This window comes from Poromitra crassiceps (assembly GCF_964638095.1).
Source record: "Poromitra crassiceps genome assembly, chromosome: 13".
In the NCBI taxonomy this organism is placed as follows: domain Eukaryota; kingdom Metazoa; phylum Chordata; class Actinopteri; order Beryciformes; family Melamphaidae; genus Poromitra; species Poromitra crassiceps.
Window position 1 is genome coordinate 525,053 of NC_139644.1, and position 17,242 is coordinate 542,294.

Here is a 17,242-nt window from a genome sequence, read left to right on the forward strand (position 1 = left end):
CATTTCTAGCAAAAACACTATTCGAAATTCGCTGGCCAAATTCGAATTTAATTCGAAATTCGGAAAAAGAAAAAAAAAAAGTAAAAAAAAAAAAAAATGTAATTTTTTTTCTTTTTTTTTTCTTTTTTTTGTGAGTGAAATGTTGCATTGTCTCCCCTGATTCTAAGTCTACGGCTTTATTAATTAATATAAAAAGCTTCTGCTGTGGATTTTTAGCTCAAACAAGCATTGCACCACTGAAGTAAAGAACATGTTACATGACATTGACATTTTCGAAAATAAAAAACAGTTTTGACAATCATGAGTGGTTCATTAAATATTTAGTAGGCTCAGGTCTGAGTGCCAAAGGGGTGCCAAAGTCACCCCCTCTCCCTCTTCATGGGATTTCATCCGCCATTCATTTTTCCATAAACCTTGCTTAAAATGCTTATAAAAATTGTTTTACTTGCTCAAACCAAGCGATTTGACTATACTTAGAATCAGGGGAGACATGCGAATTTCAATAATAAAAGTCGACCTTGATAATAACAACGATTATTCGAAAAATTCGAAATTCGATGCCCATCCCTATATTATACATCTATCAATGGGCAAAACAAAGCAAACAAACAAAAAGCACCTGGGCCAAATTTCTTTGGACTAGCAATGCACAAATTAGCGTAATACAAATATTAAAAAGTCCACACCAGCCAGGCATAATTACAACTGTTTGATCTGTGTCTCCCTCTGTGGACCCGAGCAGGATTGGAACCGGACCTGGCACACAGCCAGCCCAGACCTGACCCCGTGCTTCCAGAACACGGTGCTGGTGTGGCTGCCCTGCCTCTACCTCTGGCTCTCTGCCCCAGTCTACCTCCTCTACCTCCACAGCCACAGCCAAGGATACATCTGCATGACCCACCTCAACAAGGCCAAAACCGTGAGTGACTGCTGCGACTACTGATTAGTACAAGAACCTTTTCAAATTGGCTTAAGTTGTTTGAGCCCCCCCCCCCCCCCCGAATTTATGTCTGTCTATCTACTAAGCGTCTTTGAGTCCTTGAAAAGCACTATGATGGTTTTAACTTGACAACATAAACATTCTAAATTGTCCCTTGCTTACTTCCTGTTGCAGTGTTTGCTAATACAAAGCTTAACTCATTGAGTGCCAGCCACTTTTGGAGAACAGACGCTCCCAGTGCCAGAGTTTCAGAGCGTTTTCAGTGATTTCTCGATGCCCACAGAATATTGTGTGATATTACTATGTCAACACCGAACACGCACAAAGAACGAGGAGACTCTATTGTATCATCAGCAAAAAAAAGTTTATTGATACCATTTTCCGTTCCTTTAGTTATGAGCCGGAGAAGATAGGTTGTTTTCAGCAAAAACAGGCGTTTCAAATAGGGATGTCAACGGTTAACCGTTAATCGATTAACCGTCGCTAACGTCGTTGTTCGGTTATTGCTGTCGGTCTATCAGTTAATATTAATTAATTAATTTTTTTTTTTTTTTGACACGTTTTTTGAGTTTCCTTGCAGATTTTGCACAGTGTTTTGCATCATGCAACTATTTTGTTCAAATTTTGTTCAATTGTTGGCAGCAAATCGAAATAGGCTATATTTTGTTTAAGTTTTTATGCTGCAAAAGACAGTAGGCCTAATGTGAAAAAATCAAAAGAAATAACAGATTGTTGTTGTTGTAATGTTTACATAAACAGGAAATAAAGCTCTCAAAAATATATTTCCTTGTCATCCATATAAGAGCCAGAATGATTTTGGAATGATTACCTGATCAAAATGTGGCAATAAACTTATAAATTTCAGCAAAGCCAACAAAAAATAAAGGCATAATTCTAACACAAAAAGCATTAACATTTCAGCATCTAAATAGACACGCCTTGTTTGGGCATGAGCTCATTGAGTAAATAGACAATTTTTTTTTTTTTTTTTTTTTTTTTTTTTAAATTAAAAAATTATGAATTAACCGATAGGTTAATCGATTATTAGCGTCGGTTAATCGAAAGTGAAATTAACCGAAAATTGACATCCCTAGTTTCAAATTAGAAGCTGAGATATTCAGCCTTTTGTGAAATGAAGCATTTCAAGCACATTCACTGACTCTGTAGCTAATATTTTCTGATGTAGTGACGTGGTGTAGTTGTGTGGTGCCCTGTGTGCCCCACCCCCCTCTTCCCCCCCTCAGCTGAAAACTCCTCCCCACACTAACACACAGCCTCACGCACCCAGCGTCTATTTTCGGAGTGTCCGTTTTTGTGCGCCGGCTCCCAGCGCGACACGGAAAAGCCAAACCGGACTGCTGAGAATGGTTTGGCCCTTCGGCGTCGGGTGCTGCTTTTCTGGCGGCTAATCGTGTGGAGAAACTATACAGCAGAGACAGAGGGGCTCAGTTGGGGGCGCGGATTGACTGCTGTTTGCAGCCAACGTCAGCTCCAGCCAGAGCAATCTATATGGCTCTGGCTGCAGCATGAGCGGTTTCTCTTTCATCACGGGGCTTTTTCCTGCTGTTTTCCTGACCTTTCTCTAATCTGGAGAGCACTGTCGCCACCTAATGAGTCCGTAAAATAGGTTATACACCTTCAATAGCTACAATATTTGTACAGGAGATGCCTGAGGCTTTGATCCACGTCCCACCGTCAAAAAACGCATTTGACGCCGATCGACGTTATTGGCACTGAACGTTACTATTTACTTTGACGCCGATCGACGTCATTGGCACTCAATGAGTTAATTCCTGTTGCAGTGTTTGCTAAAACAAAGCTTACTTCCTGTTGCAGTCTTTGCTAATACAAAGCTTACTTCCTGTTGCAGTGTTTGCTAATACAATAGCTGACAGGAAATGAGCTAGGTTTCAAATGAAGCAATAAGCCCAAAGAGGCTATAGCCACTTCTAAACATGAAGTCTGGACCTGCTAGCCAGAGCAGGATATTTTCTGGTTTTACCTTTCTAGACATGAGGAGTCTTTGTTTAGAAACAGATGGAAATGGTCCGTATTCTCTCTGCCGATGGCCAGTAGAGTGGGCGGTGGGGAAGGGGGGGGGGGCGGTAGGGTGTATCGCTAAAAAGAAATGTGATAAATGCAATGGAAACAGCTTTAGCGAATGTTTAACCAAACCCTATTCAAAAACATGCAGTTTTAACTGAGGATGCATTCCGACGCATTCAGGCGATAACGTGGGGTGGCAATGTGCTAAAAAAAGTGAGCGCTTGCCTTTGTTTCATCGCCCAAAAGCCGCCAGTCAAAATAATGGTCGCACCGTTGCACTAACATTACACTGTGGATGATTTTACAAGTGGTATTCAAGTTTTCAATTTATTTCTCCCCACAAAAGTTAGGCTATATGTCTTGATATAGGCTGATGCAACTCTTGCATTTTTACATAGCCTACAAGACAGACAGGTCGGGAGGAAAATAAACCATTCAAGCCATTTGCAGCACTTGAGGAAACCATGAGTTTGCTCATTTAATTCATTGATATAAGCGATTACCCGAACGATTAATTAATTAATAGGCTATGTGAACGTTAGCGGGTACTTTAGCCTATGCAGTAGGCTAAGTAGTAGGCTATCATCTGCTTGTTGCATTTTTAAACTGGCAGATGGGGGAGAAAGAAACGATTCAACTTTTACTTGTTTACTCACCTAATTTGGCTCTCTTCCAAATAATCCAGCCACGTAACTACCGTACATCCATTCATGAAATTATTCAATAGCACTGGGACATTAATGGTTTGTAAAGTGCCATTTAACCACCCGCCCACTCAGACATACAAGATCCGGAACATGAGCTGCCGGTGTTAAACAACATCCGTTTTGCCAACAATGCAGATCCTGTACTAGGGGCTCAGATGGTCATGATCCGCACTCACAGGAGTGCGCATAAGGCGGATAATTGTTTCTAAACATGCAGGCCGACCGGCTAGCAGCTGGTTATAATCCGGATTTCACTGCATGTTTAGAAGGGGCTTAAGAGGTCTCCACGGCAGTTGTAATCACTGTCACACAATTCCGTGAAAACCGTTTATAAGTCCCATATATTATTATTATTATTATTATTATTAACAATAACAATAATTAGGGGGGCATGGTGGTGCAGTGGTAAGCGCTGTCGCCTCACAGCTAGAAGGTCCTGGGTTCCATTCCCACCTGGGACGCTGTGAGCGCTGAAGGATTGCGTGCCCGTCCGCATGTCCTCGAGTGCCCGCCGCCCAGGTGGGGTCGTCAAAAGGGCCTTTCTGTGTGGAGTTTGCATGTTCTCCCCATGCCCCCTGGGGGTTTCCTTCATATAGGAACCCCACACCAAAACATGCAATATCCTGGTCGCTGATGTGGTGCCTCCTCTGGTCGTTAGGGGTGCCTGTTCGGAGGGAGGGGAACTGGTTGGAATAGCGTGATCCTCCCACGTGCTATGTCCTACCGGTGAAGCTTCCCCTGTCAGGTGAAAATAAGCGGCTGGCTACTGCCCATGTCTCGGAGGAAGCATGGAGCCAGTTTCAGCTCTCCCCAGATTGGCAGAGGGTGGAGCAGCAACCAGGATAAATACATTTAAAATTAGCACTAATGGCGAATAAAAATGGGATAAAAAAATCGAAAAAAAAAGAACAATAATAATATTGAAGGGACACTCCGCCGATTTTCAATTATGATTTATTTTGTAGATAATTTCACACATATCTGAAAACTCTAAACAGTTTTGCAGGCATTCATTTAGTTTGACAGATATTGAGCGTTCATTTGAGTGAAAGTTGTGGACCAGTGATGTCATTCATGCACAAATGCCATCACTGGTCCACAGCTTATCTCAAATCAACTCTCAATAACTGTCAAACTAAATCAATGGCTGCAAAATGGTTTATAATTTTCTGATATACTACTGATTTTGTAATGATGACAAAGCTGGTTGAAAATTGGTGGAGTGTTCCTTTAATAATAATAATTTGAAAGATGGCTGCTTTCTTCTCTCCCACAGGCTGTTGGATTTCTCCTGTGGATTATCTGCTGGGCAGATGTTTTCTATTCTTTCTGGGAAAGAAACCAGGGCAGCAGGACCCCTGCGCCCGTCTACCTGGTCAGTCCAACCTTACTCGGTATCACCATGGTGAGATTTTACCTTTTTTTATTCATACAAAAACACATGTACTTATACAAAAACAAATGTATATAGTATTATATAGTATATATAGTATTTATATGAAAACAAAGAAGTAGATAATGAAGAAAGTCACAGATGGGAACTGCTTTTCTCTTATAAATGCATAATCTAAGTTTGTTCTTCTGTAGGCTATATTGAATGTTATTATAACCTATTATTTTTGTTGTTTAATTAAATGCAGGGGTTAAAATTTGGTTGTTTTTGGCAATTCCCGCAGATTTTGAATTTATAATGCGCGACAAGTTCCACATTATAATGCGAGAACCGATGGGACGGAACGTTGCAGAATACACAGACGACAGTCGGACGCTCTGCAGAGGGGACCAACTTCCGCCGTCACACAACAAAAGGACAGGGAGCTGCTCTCTCCTCTCTCTAAAACAGGGGTGTCAAACTCATTTTAGTCCACGGACCACATGCAAGCCAATTTGGTGTCAAGTGGGTCAGGGCCAGACAATGAAAATCAATAATCAATAATAACCTATAAATGACAAAACCTCAAAAACTTCCCCTTTATCTTAGTGTAAAGAATGACCGGTACAACACTTAGGGTTATCTCAGCTACCATCAAGCACATGATCAAATCTACTGTCTGTACTGCGCATTACAATCAGGGGTGTAGTGGAGTGTAAACACAATTTACCCACACCTTTGAAATGAGACAGATAGTTTACTCACCTATTTTCAGATCAACTGTATCAATCAATGAGGGCAAACAAGGTGGGTAAACTACTCACCTTGGATAGTTTACCCACCTCTGTATTTATCACTACACCCCTGATTACAATTGATGACAACTGTGCAATTCTCTATAGTCAAGCAAAGGTAATGAAAATAGCTGACCATTTAGTGATGAATACAGATAACATGAATAGGCGACTTAATATTGAACTTGCTCCTGAAACCTGGTACCTCTTAGTAGGCTTGCCGTGGTGTTAGGTGTTACCGGTACCAATACATATAGATAGATAGATAGATAGAGTGAGCATGAGCATGCTTGTGAATATTATTTATTAGCACATGAATCATTGTAAACTCAGCGTAACAAATTGTATTTTAGATTTCCATGACTTTTCCAGGTTTCTCATTACCATACGAACCCTGAAATTAGTTTGGATGTACTTGTACTGTTCAGTAACTTACAAAATATTCTTAAAAACCAAGATGAAAAAGAATCGTGTTAAGATTGTGGATCGTGATCCTGGCTGAAAAAATCATGATATGATATGTTTGCCATATCGCCCACCCATAATGTTAGCTGTTATGGCTAGCTGGCTAACGTTATCGGTCCAGGCAGTGCACCAGCGGTGTTCGCACAATCCGTGTAAGCACTCCCCAAAATGATTGTTGCGGCAAACATCCAGACATTGAAAGCACTTCATACTCCCAGACCTGGTGTAATCCATATAAAAACCTCTCATGCTTTACCCGAAATAAAACGTCCAGTCTACCCGCTGACGGCTAGCAGGGAGCTAATGTTCTATTGAAGTGAATGGAGAGGGTAGCTAATTAGCTTTGGACCAAACATGGACTTGAGTTTAGCTTAGCTAGCTGCTGGACAGGGCCATGGTTGGTTTGGAGATCAATAATAAGGAAAACAAATGCACACATTTACATAAAAAACATCAGTCAACATCATAACATACAACATCATGTATTTTATTTAATCTGGTGGAAGGAAGCAGACAACCCATTTAGTTGCAAGTATCACTTTTATGCCTTTTTGAAGTGTTTTCGAAAAATCACGTACAAAACGTGTTTACGTTTCAAAAGTCATAATAGTGATTCACATTTGTGAAGAATATCCTGTTGAACCCAAATTATCGCTCCCATAAACTTTTGTTAATAACCACAGACCTTATTTTATGCATTTAAGTGAAATCCCCATTCTAAAACACCATTGACTTTTCCCCGTAAGATCCAGGAAGTGCTGGACTTCCGCCTTCCATGTTACTTCCGGACTCATTCCTGCGGTGCTCTATAAACTGAGCATTTAAGCGATGCTATACAATCCAAATTATGTTTCTGACACACACTCCCAGAGCATGTCCATTGAAGTGCTTCCATTTCTCTCTGTATCATATACTAACGATATTAGCCGATGCGTGGCCAAAAATGAGCTCTTTACATCCACGGTGCCCCGATGCCGTCTGCCTCTGTTCCAGCCCGTTGCGCAGCTCAATACCGCATCAATTTCAACAATTTCTGCTCTGAAACAGAACATAACACAATTATGAAATGTGTTATGTCCAGGTTGAAAAATACCGAAATTATCTTTTAATATGCTTTGCAGGCGCATGTGTTGAGCTGTACATGTTTCTGTATGTCCCAGTTGCTGGCCACGTTGCTGACCCAGTATGAGCGGATGAAAGGGGTGCAGTCGTCCGGGGTGATGCTGAACTTCTGGCTGCTGGCGCTGCTGTGTGCCACCATCACCTTCAGGTCCAACATCCTCCAGGCCCAACAACAGGTCAGTCTGAGCCAACACCTTCTTCTTCTTCTTCTTCTTCTTCCTCCTCGTCCTCCTCCGAAACCGATTAAAAAAAAAAACCAAACTTGGCAGATAAGTCTCAGCCGCTACTCAGATTACGAAATCCACATTAATTGGCCTTATGGTGGTGCTATAGCAATCAGCTTTACGTTTAGGCCTATAACCTCTGATCCGTAGGCTGTAGAATTCTTGGGTAATTTCACATCTATCTATATAGGCTAGGGATGTCGACGGTTAACCTTTAACCGGTTAACCGCCGAGAACGTCTTTGGTCGGTTAAGCATGTCGGTTAAACGGTCAATTTCCATGTTAATTTGCATATAACAGTGTTGCCAATGTGGCGATTCCCCCCCCTCCTTCGTGGTCAGCAATGTGACATAAGTATATTAAACGATGGGGCAAGTAAAAATCAAGCTAGATTTGGAAATAAACACATGGTTCATGTTGATTTTATCTACCTGATGTCTGATCAAACGCATTCCGCAGCGAAGCACACACACAGCTGAACACCTGCTGCAGCCACAGAGTCACTGTGAAGTGAGCGCACTGACTGCCCCGCCCCTCTGCTGCTCATGTCTGAGCACACAGCTCAGATGTGCTCTGTGACCACTTCAGAATGATTAACACACCCAGCGAAACAATCAGCTCATACATGTTCTATAGTTTTGTTAACTCCGTGTGTGCTGTCATTAGCCTACCGTAAATTCCGGACTATAAGACGCACCGGTCTATAAGCCGCGGGACCAAAATTGACTATTTTTTTCTTCTATAAGCCGCACCGGTCTATAAGCCGCGGGTGTTTTGATGTTTAATTACCATATGAAAGGGTTCGTGCACAGAGAGGAATGTCGGGAAAGCGATGGCTGTTTGGGGAAGCTCCCATTTATTAACATTTCAACAAAACAAAACAAAAGTCAGGTCACTAATCCCCAGACAAAATCACACAACAATAGGCTATATGTGCAGCAAACCTGTAACCAGAGAAGTCAAGTCACTAATCCTCGTCTTCCTCTTCTTCCTGCGTACTGAAACCACCAAAGTCCTCATCTTCAGTGTCGGAAACGAACAGGTTCAGGGTGGCTTCGTCAACCACTCTCCTCTCTCCTTCATTGTCACTCAAAACCAACGAACTCCTCTTCATCACTGTCGGCATCGAACAGCCTCTGAAGCCTCTGACGGCCCTCAGCGCCAGCTGTGGCGGCGTCATCCTCTTCATCCCGCAGCAGTCCAGCGTTTTGGAACCCGTTGGTGATTGTGGATGTTTTCACACTCCTATAATATTCCGTGCTGAGACAGTTCCTCCTGCTGCACCGTCCAACGCCTCACCATTGACTCATCGATGCCCAGGTTACGCGCGGCTGCTCTGTTTCCCTCTTTTAATGCGAGATTGACTGCTTTCAACTTGAAAGCTGCGTCGTGTGAATTTCTGCGTACCTTCCCCATGGTAAGTGAGAGTGTTGCTTCTACTGCTCGTTCTCATGCTGTCGAGAACGAGCAAAGCTTTTTTTTGGTGAAAGAATCCTCCAGGGCGCTTCTTGTTAACAGTCCGAGTGAGTGGCAGGTCGAACGTCAAAGGCACTTCATCCATATTTATGATCTGCTCCGGTTCGATGGAATATTCCTTGATCTTCCTTTGTGTGAATTCGCCGAAGTTTGTGATTTTCTCCTGGTAGTCGGGGGAGGGAGTTGATGGCCGAGTGGCCGTTTGCTTACCGTAATTACCATATGTAAGTGGTCACGCACAGAGGGGATTGTCGGGAAAGAGATGGCTGTTTGAGGAAGCTCCCATTTACCGTATTACCGTAACATTTCAACAAAACAACATAACACAACACCACCGTTGTTTATTTTTACAGTGCACACAGTGTCCGCGGTGTGGTGAAAAGAGGGCAAGAGAGGAAATTAAAACAGAAGTGGATTTATAGTTAGAAAGAGTGCTAAAAAAGAGAGATTTTATTTGTATTTTTTTTTTTTTTTCTGAAAAAATCCATAGATAAGACGCACCGTTATATAAGCCGCAGGGGCCAAAAAACGGGAAAAAAGCCGCGGCTTATAGTCCGGAATTTACGGTACTTTTTCTTCACTGTCTCATTCGGTCTAACGGCCGGGACACACATCTTGCATGTGCGTGTGCGTGGCGTGCTTGCTGCGCCTGGCAACTCTCTCCCTCCCTCTCTGCAGTGCATGTTCATCAGGCACACGCATGCATACGCTCGCACTCAATGATGAAACAGTAGTTTTTACCGTGTTACAAAAATCACATGAAGCGGTCGAATTGACGATTGAAAAGTATCAATTAACGTTAACGTTACTGTCCAACACATGGCAGTTCGGATAAATTGTTTCACAAGAGACTGCGTGCGGAGTGCAGACTCGTTTTTATAATGTTGTGGAGCCCTGCCAGGCACAGAGAGCACAGCCCTCGCCGCGTGTGTGAAGAGAGAGAGCGAACGGGTGAGACAGAAGCAAACTATTTTTTGCAGATCTCAAAAGCAGGTAAACCACTGTGGGATTAGTGAGACTATTGCTAAAAGAGAAGATACTGTAGTGATGCTGCACACTTTGTCAGTGCGCCCTGCAGCCTGGGCTGTCGTCCGCTCAAACAGTACTTCACGGGGCGGCTGCGTGTCAATTGACGTGTCCTTAATATGCAAAGCGTGCAGCTCTAAGCAGTATAGCCTATCGGAGGAATGTTTTTGTTTAGATGGCTGGAGGGTTCAACTTGTCTTCTCGTTTTGTTAATGTGTTTTTTTCTGCTTGTAGATGTAAAAATAAACGCTTTCTACTGAAAAAAAATCAAGCATTTGGTAGCCTAATGGTTTAATGGGGCACAGACAGTAAAATAGCGCATTTTAATCTTCTCGGTTAACCGACAGTTGTCGGCTAATGAGTGTCGGTTGTCGGTCAAGAAAAATTATGATTTTCGACATCCCTAATATAGGCCACGGCCATTTCCGTCTGACTAGATCTTCCACCATTTTGAATTATGTCTGAAACGTGAAACGTGCAATCTTTTTCTTTTTGTTGTTGTTGCCCCAATGGATTGATTGATTTTATTTGGATATACAATAACAAAATCCAAGGGATAGACATTTAAAAGTGTAAACACTTATTTCCAACATGGTCCCTGGTCTTATAAAAACAGGACATACAGTAACACATACCATCATATAAACAATACAGAACATCACCAGTTTGAATGTGTTCAGAAATATTGATGAATAATTCTCAAGTTTTCCTGTTCATAATAACCAAAAACACAGATCGAATAGCGCCAAAATACATGTTGTGCTTCGGGTACTCACCACGAGATGAAATATTAATCTAAATGCGGAGAATTTATCTTTTTTTAAGGTAAATACATAGCCGGAATGACTTCCTAAACATGGCCGCCAGGCATGCGCGACATACATCGCATGTGCTGTGTACAGCGGAAGCGCTCTTTACAGGCAAACAAGGAAGTAACTCAGTGTGGGGATTTACTCACGTAGCACAACATGTATTTTTTTTGGCACTATTAGATCTGTGTTTTTGGTTATTTTGAACGGGTGTACCATTGGCCTCCATTCTAAGGCGATACTTACTATCTTCACGACTGTAGCTCACTGTATACTGCTCGGACAGTGACGGTAAAGGCATGGTGTACCATGGTTATGTTGGGTTGACAATAGAGCTGTGCATCTTCACTGATCTCACGATTCGATACGATTCGATTATACAAGTCTACGATTCGATTCGATTCGATTATACGATGCATCTCGATGCATCTCTGATGCATCTCGATGCATCGCGATGCATCTTAAATCGATGAATCACTTTTTCCGCAATACATGATTTATTTTTTCTCACTTTCTTTTTTCTCACTGTGTGGCTACTTTTAAAATAAAAGTGCATTTGGAATTGCATTGTATTATGATCCATAATTAAAATAAACAACTGCATGTACTTACATTCTATTTTATTTGATTATAATTTTTTTTTTTTTTTTTTTTTTTTTTAATAATCGATTTTTGATATTTGTTAATCGATTCAGAATCATCCTATTAAGCATCGCGATGCATCTCTGAATCGATTATTTTCGGCAGCTCTAGTTGACAAATGAGCTAAACTCGTAAAAATTGGCGTATCCCTTTAACATACTTTAGATAGAGTTTAGTTGGACAGTTTTTGCCACCTCCGCCATACAGGGGCTCCCGGACTCGTCTCCATGGAGACAACACGTAGTCAGTCCGCGACACAGGAAAGTGGCCAGCTGTGTGACAGACACAGCAAGTCCGACGTAGTATATAGCCGCGCTACCCAACGAATCGCAACCCAACGAATGCATAATGCAATTCGCTGCCAATTAATTTAATTATACATTTTTATCGATTAGTTGTTGGAGCCCTAGAAATTAGGTTTGGTACATAGTGGTATTTGGTCTGAAAAGTTTGGGAATTGCTGTCCTAGATAGTGAGATTGAAAAGAAGGCTGCTGAACACTGTGTCACCTCTCACATGACATTAGGGCTGTGCAGAATGATGTCCTGAAAAAAATGTCATCTGTGTCTTTCTAGCCGTCGGCGATATGTGTGTGGAGGTACACAACCTTCTACACCTACTACGCCCTGCTGCTGGTGGCTCTGCTCCTGTCCTGCCTGTCAGACCAGCCACCTCTCTTCTCCCAGGCCGTCAAAGACACGGTGAGACAGATTCAAGATTCAAGATTTTTATTGTCACTCCGTAGTACAAGTATCACGTGTGAAATTCTTGTGCTGTAGACTCCGTTTACAACATAGTGCAAAATAACAGGGCATATAGGTGCAGGAAAACAATAGAAACAACAAGCAATAAGGCAGCAAAGCAATAAGACAAGCCAAAAAACAGTGACACATTCACTGCACATACAGTAGGTGCACATGGCAAGGACATACTTTAAAGGAGGACTTACCCCCTAGATATGTATTAGAACAGTGATTTGAAAATACCTATGGAAAAAACCAAGAAATGACATATACTCTTGTCTATACTAGACTCTTTGGCTGTGTTAAGTCAAGATTTTTTTTCGGAAATCGACGCCATTACAGTTTGCCTACTGCCTCAAAAATAATTTATTTGAGAGGGGCAATATCTTTATATTAATTAATACACAGGACAAGATGTTACTATCCCTTGTGCCAAAATCCGAGGAAAAACACATTTAGAAGCCCAATCCAGAATAAAACAAGCTAACAGGCTAACAAACTAATAAACAAGACACAAATCACCAGTTACCTACCCTAGCCAACAGCAGTATGAAGCATGTCATTGGGGTTTTCAAGTGGGCACCTTCCTTCACCGACGTTTCGTTAAGTTAGGCCCACGACACCTCAAGAAGGCTTAACGGTGTAATCCAGCGTCCTGGAAACACCCCCCTCCATGCTACCACCGCACAACTGCATATTACCTCACTATCTAAGCCTAGCTATCCAGGTCGTTTCGGTATGACATTCCTGACTACACCACCACTGTCAATGATTCAGCCCTGTTGATGCGGACCGTTAATCATGACCACCAACAAACAATCCCTAACTACACCACCACTGTCAATGATTCAGCCCTGTTGATGCGGACCGTTAATCATGACCAACAAACAATCCCTAACTACACCACCACCGTCAATGATTCAGCCCTGTTGATGCGGACCGTTAATCATGACCAACAACAAACAATCCCTAACTACACCACCACTGTCAATGATTCAGCCCTGTTGATGCGGACCGTTAATCATGACCAACAACAAACAATCAATCTGACCTTAGCGAGCTCCCCAGCTAGCATGTTTCCTCCTTATCCACAGCCATTCACTTGCTCGTTCTGCTGCCTGAGACATGTTGCTAACCGCAAGCTTCAGGCTCCGTCCCCGAATGCCCAACTCAGTTAGTAAGGCAATAACGGACTTTGCCACAAAACCACGGCAGCCCACCTCTACAGGCCGCACTCGAGCCCTCCAACCTCGCTGCTCTGCCTCTGCTGCCATTTCAGCATACCTAGCTTTCTTGCGCTCATAAGCCTCCTCAACTCGATCTTCCCACGGGACTGTGAGTTCGATAAAATAAACTCTCTTCTCTACCTCAGACCACAGTAACAAGTCCGGACGTAGCCGGGTGCTAACTATATATGCTGGGATGACTAGCTGTTCATTCAAGTCAACCCTCATTTCCCAGGCTCCACCTACACTTAGCTGCCCTAACTTGTGCCTGACCTTAATTGGTCTAATCTTTTCTCCCTCACGTACAAATTTGATCTGTCTATTCTCTTTGCTAGCAACTAGAGAATTTACTTCTAGCCGCTTTTCCTCAACTGCAGCTGCCAAACATTTCAACACCTGGTTGTGACGCCAGGTGTATCGCCCCTGGGAGAGACTGACCTTACACCCTGACAGTATATGCCTCAATGTACATACACTAGAACACAACGGGCAGGCACCATCCTCGCCCAACCACTGATTTAAGTTCTGGGGAGATGGCAGCACATCATAAGTAGCCCCTAGAATAAATCTAATTCTGCTGGCCTCCATGCTCCACAACTCTCTCCACTTCAACTTTCTCTTCTCTACTTTATAAATATCAACAACTAGCCAACGCTGGTGGCCTGTATGGAAACAGAAAATCCTGAAATGGTTGATAGTTATATCAATTTGGCCATTCAGTGGCGAACTAGAAATTTAATTATTTTTGTCCCATTTTGTCCCATGTGTGTGTGCGTGGCTTGTCTAAACTTACGTTAAGAGCCTCGCTGCTCGCAGCACACAGCACACAGTGAGGACAAACCTCTCGCTCTGGGGTAACACAATGCGAGATTTCTCCACGTAATTCCCTCGTCTAACTAGAGATAAACCGCGCAATGAAATCCGTTTTTAATTTGCGTTTTGGGGCTTTTCGTGATTCTTGTTGAAAGTTACAACACCTCTGATTTTTCCTCTCAGGGCGCAGGAGGCAGCGCAGAGCTCTTCTCCTCCTCACACTGTTCCCATGCGAATCCCCCCGAGCAGCACACACACACAGACAGAGCCAGTCGCTCTGCTCTGCTGACTTGATTTCCAGAAAAGTTGGCGTTGCTTGTACACAGTGATGATATTATATTAGCCGATATGTTTAGAGAAGCTTTGTCACATTGTCACGTCGTAGTATAGCGTTATATTTTACATGTCCGCTAAACTGCGACGAGATTTGTTTGCTGAAATGTCAGACTGTTGAAAGCCCCCGCCTCTCACTGCTGTGTGCTGCTGCCGCGCGCCCCCGCGGGTGCATGAGAGAGCAGACTGGCCGAGAGAAAGTGCTTCCAAGTCGGACTGATAGCCGCGGAAATGTCAGACTGTGCTCTCTGTGCTCTGAGAGCACAGAGCTGCTGCTGCTGCTGGTGCTGCTGCTGCGCGCGCGCCCGGAGCTTGGTGCTAGTGCATGAGGTTACAGTACGCCCGCTCCCGCCTGGCTGGGCTGGAGACAGTGCTTCCCACTCTGACTGATAATATAAACATCATCATTCGAGCTTATCCAGGTAAGATAGTGACACATTCAGCGGGAAACTAACTATAATTAAGACATGTGCCAACTTTGACGACGTTTGGTTCAGTATTTTAAGAGCAAACTTCAATAAGAATAGGCTTGGAGTTCTGAGGAGCCGAAAGGGTACAGGGGGGGTAGGGGAGTAATTATCTTGAAATCCCATAGTCTTTGGGGGCACTGTGACGTCAGTGTGCCCCTAATCTCCCATTCATTTGAGAAAAAAAAAAAAAAGCAGTGTTCGACCTTTAGAGGGCGCTTATGCCAGTTATGCTGCTGAAAAATGATACAAATGGTAAAATGGCAACAGTTTGGTGTCAAATGTGGAAATTCTGACCAGAATTCTTCACACATCACCCCCAAAGTCATATTGGTTAAAAGCTGAAAAAAAGTGTTTTGGAGGTAAGTTCTCCTTTAAACATACTTAAACATAATTGACATTCTGTTTGCACAGGTGCAAATAGCATATACCTAATTAAGCATACAATTAAACATTAGACATACGTAATGGTAGCAGCTACAGTACAGTACAGTACAGCTACTACAGTGGTTCCCAACCTTTTTACACCAAGTACCACCTGAGAAAGTAGTTGGCTCTCCAAGTACCACCATATGACCGACGTTAAAATACAGTCTATTCAGCCAGGCCCGTAGCCATAGTTTGAGAAATACCGAGGTCATTTTAGCGCGGCGTGGGGGGACCAGGGGGGGCTGTGCACCCCCGGATAGAAAATTTTGTCCATTTTAAAGTAAAATGCTTCAATCTGGTGCACTTTGAGAGCAAAATGAAGAGGCTAGATCTATAAAGAACTACATACATCATGTTAGATTAATATCCTCTTTACTGTGCTGTTGCTTTAAAATGATACAAAAAATAAATGTCTCCCCATATGATATAATTTATATTCTGCATACAGGTCACATGGCAGAATACTGCTCAATTAAATACAATTGCCCATCTACACAAACATCACTTACAGGGGAGTTACTTACCCATTCACTTCAATAGAACTGTCCCCAAAGTCTAGCCCCAATCTAGCCTCAATGCAAAATCTGAATGTTGTGAGTTATCTCTCTTCTATAGCACACAGAGAGGAAGCAAATTGTTGCATTTCCGATCAACTGTCGCATTAAAACATCAATGACAGATTAATAGATCTGGGGACCAGGGCTATTTAAAAAAAAAAAAAAAAAAAAAAAATTTGGTGTGGAAAATACCGAGGTCATGACCTCGGTGTCCTCAATGGTAGCTACGGGCCTGTATTCAGCTATGCACAGTTCACGCAGGAGGCAAATTTATTCCAACCTGCAGCCTATGTGCAACCTGCAGCAGCTGCACTTGTGCTGGGTTGACTGCTGTCTTCACCTCCTTGTGCTTCATCGTTGCTGCTCTCCTCTACTACAGCTCTTTTACGATTCCCTCCCGTTTTGATCCACTTCATAATTTAAACATTGGGATTCCAGGGATCAAGTACCACCAGCAGGGGGGGCGCAAGTACCACCTACCTTGAGAAACACTGCCAATAATATTAATAATTATTATTATTATTTCACTTTCACATGTTTGAAAACTACTACTAATGACCACCATGGATTTTGCACAAAAACTAATTTTTTTTTTTTTTTTTTTTTTTTTTTTAATTTTCACAGAGCCTTCCAAGTACCACCAGCAGGGGTCGCAAGTACCACCTACGGTACGCGTACCACCGGTTGGGAACCACTGAGCTACTACACTATTTGTGTATGTTAAGGAGTCTCGTGGCCTGTGGGAAGAAACTGTCCCTCAAGCGATTTGTGAGTGCTTTTGGGACCCTGTATCTCCTCCCTGAGGGTAACAGGGAGAACAGGCTGTTGTGGGGGTGGTTTGTGTCTTTGATGATCTTCAGGGACCTCCTGAGGCACCGCTGGTTATACAGTTCCTGCAGTTCTGGCAGCTCACATCCTGTTATGTGCTGGGCCGTGCGCCTCACTCTTCTTAGCGCCCTGCGGTCCATGGTGGTACAGTTCCCGTACCAGATGGTGAAGCAGCCAGTCAGCAGGCTTTCAATGGTGCCTCTGTAGAAGTCCCTGAGGATTT

The 17,242-nt window shown here is 42.9% G+C and overlaps 1 protein-coding gene across 1 annotated transcript in view; it reads left to right on the plus strand.

Annotated features, from left to right (window-relative positions):
- The window catches only part of LOC310787696 (multidrug resistance-associated protein 1-like), a gene marked incomplete at its 5' end in the record, with an annotated part of 140,878 nt that overhangs the window by 10,595 nt on the left and 113,041 nt on the right, over positions 1-17,242 (plus strand). Inside the window, 4 exons of the mRNA XM_083649179.1 lie at positions 743-919; positions 4,970-5,098; positions 7,485-7,622; positions 12,199-12,324. Coding sequence (XP_083505305.1) covers positions 743-919; positions 4,970-5,098; positions 7,485-7,622; positions 12,199-12,324 — 570 coding nt within the window. The remainder of the gene's footprint in view (positions 1-742; positions 920-4,969; positions 5,099-7,484; positions 7,623-12,198; positions 12,325-17,242) is intronic.